Source organism: Oryx dammah, unplaced genomic scaffold (assembly GCF_014754425.2).
Source record: "Oryx dammah isolate SB20612 unplaced genomic scaffold, SCBI_Odam_1.1 HiC_scaffold_5, whole genome shotgun sequence".
Classification (NCBI taxonomy): domain Eukaryota; kingdom Metazoa; phylum Chordata; class Mammalia; order Artiodactyla; family Bovidae; genus Oryx; species Oryx dammah.
In genome coordinates, this window is record NW_024070189.1 from 96785094 (window position 1) to 96798437 (window position 13344).

Consider the following 13344-nt stretch of genomic DNA (forward strand, 5'->3'; position numbering starts at 1 on the left):
AGTTTGTGGTTCTCTGTGACAGCAGCCGCGGAACATTGTCTTGTTCAGGGGCAGCATACAGCTAGGGTGCCAGGGCAGGGATGCCAGTGGTGGCTGAGCTGGCTGTCAACACCCTCTTTTCCTTTTAATACCCCAGCTCTGGCCTTCCTGTTGCAGTTAATCCCTGGTGACTTCAGCATTGTCTGTTTGCCCTTTCAACCCTGTGTAGCCAATCCCTATATTAAATCCCCTCTGCCTGAAATACCTAGATAGTTTCAGTTCTTCTGACTGTGCTCAAACCATTCCAGGAAGAGTGGAAAACAAAAGAGATTTGCTGAGATGAGACCCCAGAGAGAGTGAGAGAGAACGACAGAACAGGATGGAGGTTCCTGATATATATATGTTCATTCCTGGTTCCTTTTTGCAGTCTTACAGTGAGTTATATTCTCAGGTCTGAGGAGACTCCTCCTTTTAACAAATTCATCTTTTACTAGTGAAAACCTTTCAATTTTTTTGCAAAGCCCCACAGCCTCCAGAGAATGTTTATGTGGCTGACCTTTTCCTGCCTCCTAATCATATAGAGGAAGGCACATACCTTTCAGAGGGCAGGTGGGATTCTCCTACAGCTCAACTAGATGGGACCTGGGGAAAGCTCTGTGCTCCATTAGTTTTTCTCTCAGCATACACAGCAGGTCAAAAAAGGGGGAGATTCTGCTCCCTCTTTCAGGGGATACTTGATAATGTCTGGAGACATCTTTGGTTGTCACAGCTGGGAGAGTGACAGGGCATGAGCGATGTCACCTAGCAGACCAAGGCCAGGGATGCGAGCAGGCACAGAACAACTTTCATCGGAGAATGATCCAGCCCCCGATGTCACGAGTGTCATGGGTGAGAAACCCCGGTTAACCTAATCATGGACTGGTCCAGAGAAGTCTTGGAGGTAAAAAGTGTGTGACAGCCACATTCCAGAGAATTCACAACCCTGAGGTCTAGGAAGCTTTCCTACACATGTCCACGGACTCACCAGAAATGAGCAGAGGAAGATGAAGGAAACGAAGTAAAAATAGGCAAATTCATTGCCGCATTCGTGAGTCAGGATGCCAGAGTTCTTATCACAGGGCTTCCCGCTGAGGCAGGAAAGCATGATGTTGTGCCAAGCCTCCCCAGTGGCACTCCTGAGGGGACAGAGGGGGCATCAGTGAGCTGGGTATGCAGCCCTGGACGACCAACACCCACTCCCAGGGAGGCAGGGCGCTAAGGTTAAACACTTAAGCTCTGGAGCTGGACTGATGTGGGTTTGAGTCCCAGGTAAATCACTTTTTTCCCTCTTTGAGCCTAGAGTGGGGGGGAGTTCTCATGCTTGGCTGTGCATTAAAGCCCAAGGAGAATGTTTTTTAAAAATGCTGATGCCAACGCCCCCCACTCCCACAGACTTGGTATTAAAGTGACCTGGCTTTGAGACACAGGTATGTTTTAGAAACTTCCCTCTCTCTAGGTGACTGTCATTTCTTATTTCTTTCTCCCTAGGTTACTCTGCTCCAGGTGCATTGGGTTCCTTGTCCTCCAACATGACAGCTGTGCTCCTGCCTCAGGACCTTTGCACGTATCATGCCCTCCACCTGAACTGCCCTTCCCCAGATATCCACATGGCTCCCTTCCTCAACTATTTTGTTCAAATATCATCTCCCTCAAGGGAGGCAAGAACCTATTACCCCTCTGTTTCTTTCTTTTGGTTGTTATTAAATGAGAAAATACTTGTGACACAATATACATAAATATTATAATCTTAAACATTTAAGTGTATAATTCAATGGTAATAAGCACGTTTAGCTGAACGTGGAAGAATTGATGCTTTTGAACTGTGTGGTACTGGAGAAGACTCTTGAGAGTCTGTGGTGTTGGAAAGATTCTTGAGAGCCCCTTGGACTGAAAGGAGATCAAACCAGTCCATCCTAAAGGAAATCAGTCCTGAATATTCATTGGAAGGATTGATGCTGAAGCTGAAGCTCCAATACTATGGCCACCTGATGTGAAGAACTGACTCACTGGAAAAGACCCTGATGATGGGAAAGATTGAAGGCAGGAGGAGAAGAGGGCAACAGAGAATGAGATGGTTAGATGGCATCACCCACTCGATGGACAAGAGTTTGAGCAAGCTCTGGGAGTTGGGGATGGACAGGGAAGCCTGGCATGCTTAAGTCCATGGGGTTGCAAAGAGTCAGACAGGACTGAGTGACTGAATGAACTGAAGCACGTTTAGAATGCTGTGCAACCATTAGCACTATCCATCTCCAGAACCATTTTATCATCCCAAACTGAAAACTTGTATCCCATTAAACACTACACTGCTCCTCTTCCCCAGCCCCTGACAATATTGATATTGAATAGTTTTTTCCCTAAGAATTTGCCCATTTGGGGCACCTCATATAAGTGCAATCATACATTACTTGTTCTTTCATGCCTCCATTTCCCTCTTAATCTTATAATATTCTCTATCTTATAATATCCTCTTTCCCTCATAATATCCTTTATAATTCAGTTCAGTTCACTCGCTCAGTCATGTCTCTTTGTGACCCCACGGACTGTAGCACACCAGGCCTCCCTGTCCATCAACAACTCTCTCTTGAGCTTGCTCAAACTCATGTCCATCAAGTTGGTGATGCCATCCAACCATCTCATCCACTGACTTCTCCTTCTCCTCCTGCCTTCTATAATTAGATTACTGATTGTCTGCCTCCCCTATGGAAATATAAGCATCCAGAGGGCAGAGAATGTTGTCTCTTGCTTTGTTCTCAGTATTTACAGCAGTAAATACAACAAGTGCTCAATAAACGTCTGATGAATGAAGGAAGGAACCCTAAGTGCAATCAGAATTAAGAATCAAGCCTCAGCGGTCTATTCAGAGTCTGTAAGACTGTTTCCTCATCTGTCAGGCGCAGTTCCCAAGAATCCCTTGACAGGATGCTCAAGAAGATTCTATGAGATAATCCCTGAAAAATGCCTTCATGCTTGCATCTCAGGGCTTTCAGCTTCTGCCCTGTTAGGGTCCTTGAGCCGCTCCACACCCACCCCAAACCTCACTGGAACAGGAGGTGGAGGGCACACCCCCACCGGAAGAGAAAGACGAGGACACGCCCACCACCGGAAGAGAAGGATAAAAGCGTGCCCCTGCCTCACCGGAAGAGAAGCATGAGGGCCTGGAAGAAGGTCCGGAAGTTATTGTGCTCAGTGATTTGGAATTCATCTTCATCACTGTCCTCGTCCTCCACGTCGATGCCGATGTTGCCAAATACCTGGGGAATTAGATAGTGATGACTAGGGGTGGCAATGGGGGCCAGAAGCTTCAGAAAAACTCCACTTAACCTACAGTGATGCCTCTCTGAAACGGGCTCCCTAAGCCACCCCCACCTAAGCGGGGTGGTCCTCCTTGGGAGTGTTCTCAGAACATTCAGGGGCTGGCACTCACCTGCATCCCAATGATGGCGTAGATGAAAAAAAGCATGGCAATCAGTAGACAGACATAGGGCAGGGCCTGGTGGGAAGGAAGGCAATGAAGAATAGTGCTGGGCGCCCCTTACCCATGCCGTTTCCCTCACTGGTCCCAGTGCTCAACCCCTGCAGGTTGGGTGGCCGCATGCTGCCAGTGGTGCCAGGGATGGTGGGCATCCTTGGTGGCTCTGGGAGATTCCCTTTGGAGCCCTCAAGACATACCGGGGGCAGGAAGTTAGAAAAGAGTCCTGCATATAACACATTCCCAGTAAGGTATATGATATTAATAAAGGCATTTCCACATGATTTCTAGATTAAACCAGAGCAGGCAGGGGGGTGAGGGTGGAGGAGAGATCCTGATTTTTCTTCTTAGCCTGGCAGCAGCAGGGGCAGGGGCTCACCTTGAAGGACTGCACAAAGGTCCAGAGAAGAATTCGGATGGTGTAACCCTGACGGAGGAGTTTGATGAGCCGGGCAGCTCGGAAGAGGCGGAGGAAGCTCAAGTTGATGAAGTTATTCTGGAGAGATGGAGAAAGAGGGGTGACCATTCACCCACCCCCAGGGGCTCAGAGCTGTCACCACTCACAGAGGCCCCTACATGAAGCCAACCAACAGGAAAAAGCAAGCCAGACCCCAAATAAGGAGGGAGAGGAAGGAAAGCACTATTAATGCAATGGTGCGGAGGAAAAAACTCAAAAAAATGAAGTAGGGGATGGGGAGGAGAAAGGGTAAGAGGGAGGAAAAGGCATCAACTCAAAAGCGTAAACCCTCCCTGCCAGCCCCACCCGCAAAGGGGAAAGGAAAGAAAAAGGAAGGCAGAGAAAGGAATGGGGGTGGGTGGGGCGGGGAAGAAATAACAAAAGAACAAAGAAAGAAAATATATCCGAATCATCCAATCAGGAAAAAAATCGAGATGGTTTTTGTTTCTCCCAACAACCAAATGCACTGAGACGATAGGACACAAGCGGGTCAAGTTGCCGAATCCATCACACGTGTACGATGCACAAACACCAGGGCGGGGTGGGGGCAGCCAGCACGCTCAGGCCTGGTGGACATGTGCGGGTTCCGAGGGCATGTTATGCTCCGGGCCAGAAATGCATCTGTCGTGGGACTCACCGGGCACCCTGCCCTGCCGAGCTGCCCACCCGCTCCTGCCCGCCCTGACCTCACCCCACGGCCAAGAGGAGCAGCTGCTTGAGCCAATCGGAGAAGCGGAAGAGCATCTTTTCTTACCCCCTTGGCGAGCGGGAATGGGGAGGACGGGAGGGAGCTGGGGCTGTTCGGCTGCAGGGCGAGTCCTCGCTGCCCGCTGAGTCGGAGAAGATGCATTTGGGGCCCTTTCCCCCCTCTCAGGGATGGCTTCTCAGCTTCTGGGACTGGGCGGAGTAGCACGGGACCAGGCCTGCGGGAAGCAGGAAGTACGCAGCGCCCGTGGGTGGGTGAGCTCGCCGTCAGCCCAAGTCCACCGAGGGGCCGGTGCTGGGGGCCGGCAGGTGAGGCTGTCCCTGCCCCCAGGACCTCCCTGGGTGGACCCTGCCTCTGCTCAAAGGCCCCCTGTCTGGTCACTGCCTCTAGTTCCTCCCTCCTGAGCCAGAACCCCGTGTGGGGTGGGGGTGGTGGGCGGCGGGGAGACAGGGCTGCTGGTTCCCACGTGACCAGGGGCTTGCCTGCTGGGGCTTCAGGGGGGCGCTCTTGGGGTACCAGAGAATGGAAGTCACACATGGACCAAATCTGGCCAAGGAAACTTATTGTTGGGCCCAAGGAGTTTTCTTTTAGAAATTAAAAATAGTTGCCCATTAAAGTCAGATTTTCACCCTCAAATCTGCCTTTTGGGCCACCCTGAGGCTGCATCTGCTGGTAGCAATTACTTGAGGCTCAGATGTGGCCGCCTGCCTTGAAGCAGGCCACGTGTCCTCCAGTTCGCCAAGGTTCCTGCATCCTAGAAATGGAACTGGTTTCCTGGCTTCTGGTATCTGCTTGGGGACCAGAGGCATTTGTGGTATGAGGCATTTCAGGCAGGGCCAGAAACAACTACTGATCAGTGGGTTGGAAGCAGAGGGCCCACCAGGGGACTTGGAGAAGCTCTAGATAAGGCCATGTAGCAGTGTTAAAACTGGCCTAGCCCTCACCCCACAGCTGGCACAGGGGCGGTCATTCAGGTTGCCCCCACAGTCACAGCGACCCTTTTGGCCTCAAAAGTTCGGACAGTGAATTGTATGGGCAATCTATCTAGTGCTTCTTGGGGGTTTCCCAGACACTGGATCTAGCTAACTCTGGCCTGGGAGATGAGAGGCAGGAATGGGAGGGGTGGTTCAAGGAATTTCTGAAGATGGCAAGAGGCCTCTGGGTTTGCCAGAAAAGTCTGGGATGCTCTGTGGAACATATCAGTTGACCCTTAGGTAGACATTTAGGATGGAGGAGAGGTGTGGGGCTCCTACCCTGACCACACTGGGCCCAACCACAATGAGAATGTCTTGAGTGCCTCAAATAAACCCTCCCAACCCAGCTTGACTGTCACCCTCTGTGCCCTGTGGACCTGACTCCCAGCCCTGCTTGGCCACCCATTTGGGACCAGGGCCAATGGCCCAGGTGTCCCCAGTCCCCTCCCACCCCCCCCACCCCCCCAGAGTATGAGCCATCCCTTCATGGGGCGGGGCATAACATGTGGATTCATGCAAAGGCAGACAGGCCCTGGAAGCAGCCTCTGGGAGCTGGGGGCAGAGCAGGGGGTGGGAGCTGCCACCATGCAGGAGAAGCAAGGGGGCTTTGCGGGGGATGCGTGCAGAGAGCATGCTGCCCTTCTCTGAGCCAGGGAGAGAGGAGATACATGGGGCCGGGGTGGTGGGGTGGGGAGGGTAGGGGCTAGAGGTGAAAGAGGTCTGGGTGACAGGGCAGGGGAAGTTTCTAGTCTGCCCTCATCCATCCTTCCATCTCCCCCTGGGTCTGCATAGAGTCCTTCAAGTATCTGCAGAACTTCTGACTTCCTTCTTCCTAGTTCCATCTTTCTGTCCACAGCCGCGAAGGAACAGTCCTTTCCTCCAACCCTGCCTAGTGCTTCCTGGTTCTAGGCTGAAGGGGAGGGATGCGGGCCCTAGAAGGCTTGCTGTGTGCAGGGGATGTGAGTGCTTAGGAGGACGTCGGAACCACTGACCTCAGGGCTCCAGAGAAATCCTGCCACTTGAAGACCCCATCTCCAGCCCAGATCTTGCCTCTGGACTCCAGATCCCATAACCACCTGCCTACCTGACTTCTTCCCGGGTGCCCGTCAAGCCTACTGTGCCCACACTCGTGCTCTTCCCATTACCTGACCCTTTCCTGGCATTCCCTAACTTCTGTCTCATGGTTCAAGCCAGACTCAAACCCTCCAGGTGTCTCTGTCTACCCCCAGCCCAGACCCAACCCATCTCCAGGTCCTGGAGAGGCGCCTGCTCAGATGGCCAGTCCTCCCACCGTTCCCTCCCTCTTTCGATGTCATCTCTCACTGGGATTCCTGGTGCTCACTTCCAGCCCAGCCCCCTGCCTTCCTACTCCCTGCTCTGCAGCTGCAGCGTCCGGTGTAACCACACTTCCTATCATACCTCCTCTGCTCCAGATCCTCCCAGACCCCCACAACAAGGCCCAGAGTCCTGTCCCCTTCTGACCTCTTCACTTTTTCTAGGTCAGCCTTCCTCCACTCTTTGCTCCAGCCACAGCCTTTCACTTGAAGACCCTGTCCCCTGCATGCTCTGATCTGCCCCAGGACCTTTGCATGTGCTATCCTGGGCCTCCAATGCCCTTTTCTCCACGTCTCCACCTTGTTAACACTACTTATACTTCAGTGTGCAACACAGTTAAATTCCAAGTGTGTTTCAGGGCTTATTTGACCAGTGCCTACCCTCCTCCCCCACCACCCGACTGTAGGCGATGCAGTGGGGGAGGGGGCAGTGATGGTGTCTGCCTCTATCCCACCCCCCATCTGGGGCACTGACTTGGGGTTCATTAAGTGTCTAGTGGGTGAGTGCTTATGTATGGCTAACTAGCAGGGGAGAAGAGATCCTGGTGCAAAGATGCCATTGAGGGGCATCCTTCAAAGGGGCTCAGGGGAGGGTGGGGGAGGGGCAGAGGCAGGTGGGATTTCTTCTCTCTTTTAAAAATACGTATTTTCATTTATTTGTTTGGCTGCACCAGGTCTTAGCTGCAGCCTGTGGGATCTTTCAACTGTGGCATGTGGGATCTTAGTTCCCTGACTAGGGACTGAACCCAGGCCCCCTGCACTGGGGGCACGGAATCTTAGCCACTGGACCACCAGGCAAGTCCCCAGGTGGGATTTAACAGAGGGAGGAGTGTGCAGTTATGTAGGGTGCCGAATAAGTGAGGTGAGGGAGAGATGGAGACGGTGCATCCGGGGTGGGGGTGCGGGTGTGTGCAGGGTGGATGGATATAACAGAAGGGAGGGACAGTGTGTGTGTGTGTGTGTGTGTGTGTGTGTGTGTGTGTTGGGTGGGGGAGGATCAAGATAGGAAGACTGCAAGAGCAAAAAAGAGAAAGGGAAAGAGAGAGAGAGAGACAGAGACAGCGCCAAAGGGAGACAGAGAGAAAGAGAGGAGGACAGTCAGAGGCTGAACAGGAAGGAGCAGACAGCATGTGTGTGCAGGGACTGTGTCTGGGTGGGGGAAGGGGGACGGAGCCCCTGCATCTCAGGGCTCCAGGAGAGGTCGTCAGCTGGCTGGCCCATCTGGAAGCAGCCAGACCTGAGTACTGGCTTTTTTTGTGTCCGTCTCACCTGAGCCTCTTTGCCACACACTGCAGGTCCCTCAGATCTCCTCCGTCAGACTTGGAAATGCACATCACTGGTCCTCAAGCCCGAAGGGCTCATGGGCTTGGAATGGGGTGAGGGACTGGTGGAGATTTCCTGGGGCCCCGGGGCTCCATGGAGCTGAACTGGGACAGCAGTGCTGAGAGAGTGGCTGAGGGCTCTGAGTACAGGGCTGTGTGTAAGGAATGGGCTGGGAGACCCAGCCCGCCAGCCTGTCCTAGGGGAGGCACTGCCTGGGGGCAAACCCATCCTTTTCTTTGCAGAAGACACAAACCAACCCCAGCAGAAAACCTCAACTCGGAAACCCAGTAAAAACCAGAGGAAGGGAGACTGTGGGGATGAGGGGAGGAAGGGAGTCAGGAGGGTTTGGGGAGAATGACAGACAGACCCAGAGGGGATAGGAGGGTGCATCAGGCAATCCAAGTTTAAAAAGCCCAGGGCGTGACATGCAATGCTGATGCCAGAAGATGCGTTCACAGTTAATGTAAGGCATTTAGACTTCAGAAAGAAGTAAGACCAACCGGATTCTAGATGCAGATGTTGAAGATGGAGGGGGAGCGGGCGGGCGGGGGCAGTTGGGGAGGCGTGTTCAGCGTTTTTTAGGTTGATTTGTAACCAGTGCCAAAAAACCAATGGGTTTCGGTTCCCGGGCGGGGAGTGGGGGTGGTGGTGGTGGGTTGGGAGATAGTCATTGGTGTATGAACACACAGACCACGTCATGGATGAACAAATGAATTTCATAGTGCATTTTGATTGGATGAGTTTTTCAGACGGCGTTGTGCCAATATACAGTTTAAAGAGCAGGCATGAAAAGAGACAAGACAAGAAACACAGTCATTATCCATCGCACGCAGGGCAAACCCACCTCACCCCAGCCACTTGGGGGCGCAGCTGAGGCCCAATGGGCCTCACACCCTCTCCCCCTCCCCCAAAACCCTGGGGACTTGCCCTCCCAATGGTCTGGCTCCCCCTGCCTCAGCCTGGCTGAACTCTGCCTTCAGACCTAGTGGGCTTACCTGGGAGGCAGAAAGGGGCTGCTGAGGGCTCTTTGCTCAGTAGGGTGACCACCCCCCCACCCCCACCCCATCCCCACCCTGCCTCGGGGTTGGGAGTTTATCCTCCTTAAAGTAAAAGGGTCCAAATGCCCACCCTCTATCTTTCCCACCAAGTGATTAGAATTCAGGGCTGGGATGCTGCCTAACAGACCTCAACCCCAAGTTCCTTCACAGTAATAACAGCAAGAACAACAATAATAACCACCATTCATGAACTAATTCCTGGCTGGTTCTGTGCCAAGCACTTTACGTCAAGCAGTCTGATTTGTTCAAAGTTGCCCTCTCCCGTTCTAGAGCGTCAGCCCACTGGGGGCAGGCATTCTTGTCTGTTTGGCTCTGTCCTCGGCCCCTCTGCCAGTGCCTGGCATGCAGCAGGTGCCTAATGTGCACTTCTATGAGTGCATGGGTGAATGCGAGGCTTGCAAGGGTCTGATGAGGTTGGTTCTGGAGGTCAGTCCCAAATTCAGGACGAGAAGAGGCGATATAAGTTACCCAAGGTCAAACAGCTTGTAGGGAGGGCTGTTTGACTACTACGATAGTCTTGACATCCCTGAATTGGATCCCATGCCGCATCCTTCCTTCCCACATCTTGTAGTCGGGAGAACAAGCCACTGGGGTCCAATCCTACAGATCTCTTACTGGTAACTAGAGCTTCAATCCACTTCCTCTACCTGCCCTACTGGGGTGGTGGGTCACCTCTTCTAAGCTCTTGATCCAGAGAGATTTTGGTTCAAGGCTGTGTTGTCTTTGGGTGGGTGGCAAGATAATTTTGATTGTCAGGAGGAGCCCAGACCTCTTAAAAACCTAAGACAGACAATGAGGTCTAAGCTTTGGCTCTCTGCCAGGGAGAGGACAGTGGCCAGATGGAGGTACCCCAATGGGGATAGCCCCCAGCTGGGTATGGCCTCTCTAGAGGAAGGTGTCAGGGCTGAGATGAGGGAAGGGGGAACTTTGGGTTCACTGGAGCTGAAGGCAAAGAACTATGGCCAGAATACCACTTGGGTGGGGGTGTTGGCGGATGCGTCAGAGAATGGTCCCTCTTTGGTGGAGCTTCCCAGTTCTACGAGGCTCACAGGGCAGAAAAGGGGCCCAAATGATCCCTTTCTGCCAGGGGCTCAGTTAGGGACACCCCAGGGAACACCAGTGTGCCCTCAGGAGTCACCAGGCCTGGCTGCTGTGTCCCTCATTTTCCTGAAGATTGAGCATCTGCTTCCCCATTTGTGAAATGGGGCAACACCCTCTTCCTTGGGCCTCACCCCACCCAGGTCTACTCTCTGTTCTCTGCCTGTTCTGAGCGTCGCCCTGGCTTTCCGGCCTCCTGGCTCCTTTCTGGCTGGGTTTGGCCAGTGGAAGTGGCTGGCAGGAGATAGAGGGTGGGAGGAGAGAAGGGGAGGGTATTTCTGCTGATGATCTGTGCCTGCTTTGGCCTGCCTTTGGCGGGTGCTCCATCCCTCTGTGTCCACGGTTTCCACCAAGTAGCCCCTCTCTGACTTCAGTACCTGGGCAGGCAACAGCACCCCATGGTGACTGGGCTCCTTCCCTTCTGCTCGGTGAGTGGTCTCTGCTTTCAGATCCCTTCAGTTGAACCCACTAAAGGGATTCTTTCATATGTTCAACCCCCCAAACTGAACCATGAGTTAATCCACATAAAACGCTTGGCACAGTGCCTGGCATGCAGTGACTGCATGATTCTTATCACTTATTATTTATTTTTGTTGTTAATATGACAAGGTTGATACCACCTGTGGCCCTTGGCTCTGACATTCTTTGCCCTTTTGCTTCCTCTGCGAGGATCTCCTACCCTCCCCCCAGCCTCCCAAGGGCCCTCAAGCCTGGGCTCACTGGCAAACAGCCAAGGAAGGGGTCTGAGACAGGAGCTCTGGGACCCTGAATCTTCCAGACAAGGGGGAAAGACGATGTGGCTTACAGCCCACCACACTGACATCCAGAGACCTCCACACTGGGAACTTGCCAGGCCTGAGGATACGGGAAGACACACATCCTGGGGACCCTCCTAAAGTCCTGGGAAAGGTGTCCCCCCATTAACCTGAGGGCCGTGGCTCCCTCCTGCCCATAAGCCAGAAGATGGTTAGTTCAAGCAGGACAGACTTGAAGCTGGTTCCCTTTGGACCCCCAACACTGTGTGCTGTTTGGAGGGCAGGGCTCAGCCTTGAGGTCCTTTAAGTGTCTCCATTTTCTCAATGAGCTTATCCACAGTATCTATTCATCCATCAGCAGCCAAGATGCAGGGAATCCACACTGCGGTGCTGGGGGCTTTGGACACCCCCATCTCCCCACATAGCCCCCCTGAGGGGCTGCCTTGATTCTGGGGGCCCCCTGCTTATCCCTCTTTGGTCAAGGTCAAGTGCTGGCTTGAGTGGCTGTTGGGACCCTCTGCTCCTCTGTGACCTCCTCCTCACCTCTCCCAGCCCAGCCAGGAACTGCCCGGAGAGAAGCTGGCGGGACACTTACCCCAAACTCGGTCACGAGGATGTCGGTGATGCTGCCCAGAACAGTCACAAAGTCGAAGATGTTCCAGGCATCGCGAAAATAATTCTAGAATGGGGACCCACAAGATAGAGATGCCAACGCAGGGCTCCAGGGCTGGCCCCCATGTCCAGCCCAGGGGGCCCATTAGAGGCACAGCTGCAGACCAGTCTGAGTGCCCGGAACAGTTACAGTCAATCAAATAGCAAAATGTATCTTGCTGCTCAGATATCATGTACTCTGAGTGTCCTCTCCCTCCCTGAGACCCCCTCTGCCTCCCCATGGCTTGCTTGATCCCAGAGGGGTCCCCTCCAGGTGTTGTTTCAGCCTCACTGGTCGGGGGGGAACAGGGCTGCCCTTCTGGGCTGCGCCCTGATTCTCCAACAGTTCCAAGGGTCTCCTGAGACCGCGGATGCATCGTAACTGACGTCACTGGGATCCTTGCAAAGACTGTCAGAGGGAAGGTTTATCACCCATTTTACACAAGGCAACTGAGGCTCAGAGAGCAAAGTTGCTCACCTCAGGCATCAGAGAGGTGAAGAGACAGGATATGAACCCAAATCTGGGTAAGTCCAGGGTCTATGGACAAGACTGCACAGAATCAGGACTGTGCTTATAGCAAACTCGTTAAGACAATGGCCTCTGGGTTCACCTCCCGGCTATACTGTCATCTGGCTGTGTGGCTGCGGGTCAATGACTTAACTTCCCTGTGCCTCCATTTCCTGGGCACCTTGTGTATCTAGTTACACACAAGGCTGTGAGTCCAGTTATAGCCAATGGGTTGTGAACAAGAGGCAACAGGAGTCCCCTCTAGGCAAGCACAGTACTCGCCAGAACTCTCTTCACCCTGGGCCTGGTGACCAGCAGTGTTCCAGGTGGCAGCTGCTCCATGAGCCTGGATCTCTGAGTGACTGAAGGCAAACAGCATCCCCTCCCCACTCCTGCTGGGTGTCCACAAACCCTTTGTTGACTGGAGCAACTGAAATGTGGGGGTTGTTTGTTACTGCAGCTTAATTTGATCTATCATGACTGATACCATCCTTGGGCTGGAGTTTGGTGCAACTGGGACACACAGGTATAGTATGCTGTTGTTAAAACACTGAAATATTTCACACAGTTTGAGCCCACAATGAGTAAGCACCTCTGCCTGGATCTAAGGGTGTGGTTCAAATAGCTCTTCTCTCAAGGTTCAGTGGGACCCACGCTAAACATAGGCTTTCCCAGCATTCTCACAAAAGCAGAGGGTGGGACAGAGCTTGGACCCCATTCTAAGCAGTCAGCTTCTCCCCTAAGCATTTCACACAGTAGCAGCCCCTCTGCCTCACAGAGATGGACCCGGGCTTTGGAGCCGTGCTTCTCAGGGTCAAAGTATTCTAGCATGTATGAATCAAATGTCCTCGGAGTTGGACTGCTTTGGCCTCAGGCCCTTTTATGGAAAATAAGGGTATAATAACAATCTGATAATGCATGTGAGTCACTGAGTGTGGGGTCTGGTATACAGTAGGGCCTCCCAGGTGGTTCAGTGGTAAAAAAATCTGC

General features: G+C 53.0%; 1 protein-coding gene across 9 annotated transcripts in view; it reads right to left on the bottom strand.

Annotated features, from left to right (window-relative positions):
- CACNA1A (calcium voltage-gated channel subunit alpha1 A) overlaps positions 1–13344 on the bottom strand; it is a 250621-nt gene that overhangs the window by 24867 nt on the left and 212410 nt on the right. For 5 of the 9 annotated variants that reach the window (XM_040240886.1, XM_040240885.1, XM_040240882.1 and 2 more), the window contains 5 exons: positions 11791–11874; positions 3870–3986; positions 3446–3511; positions 3157–3272; positions 1004–1154 (listed from right to left, as the gene is read on the bottom strand). In XM_040240886.1, the coding sequence (XP_040096820.1) occupies positions 1004–1154; positions 3157–3272; positions 3446–3511; positions 3870–3986; positions 11791–11874 (534 nt within the window). Of the gene's footprint in view, positions 1–1003; positions 1155–3156; positions 3273–3445; positions 3512–3869; positions 3987–8784; positions 8791–11790; positions 11875–13344 lie in introns of all 9 variants that reach the window. The other 4 variants (XM_040240887.1, XM_040240878.1, XM_040240879.1 and 1 more) reach the window with 1 other exon arrangement.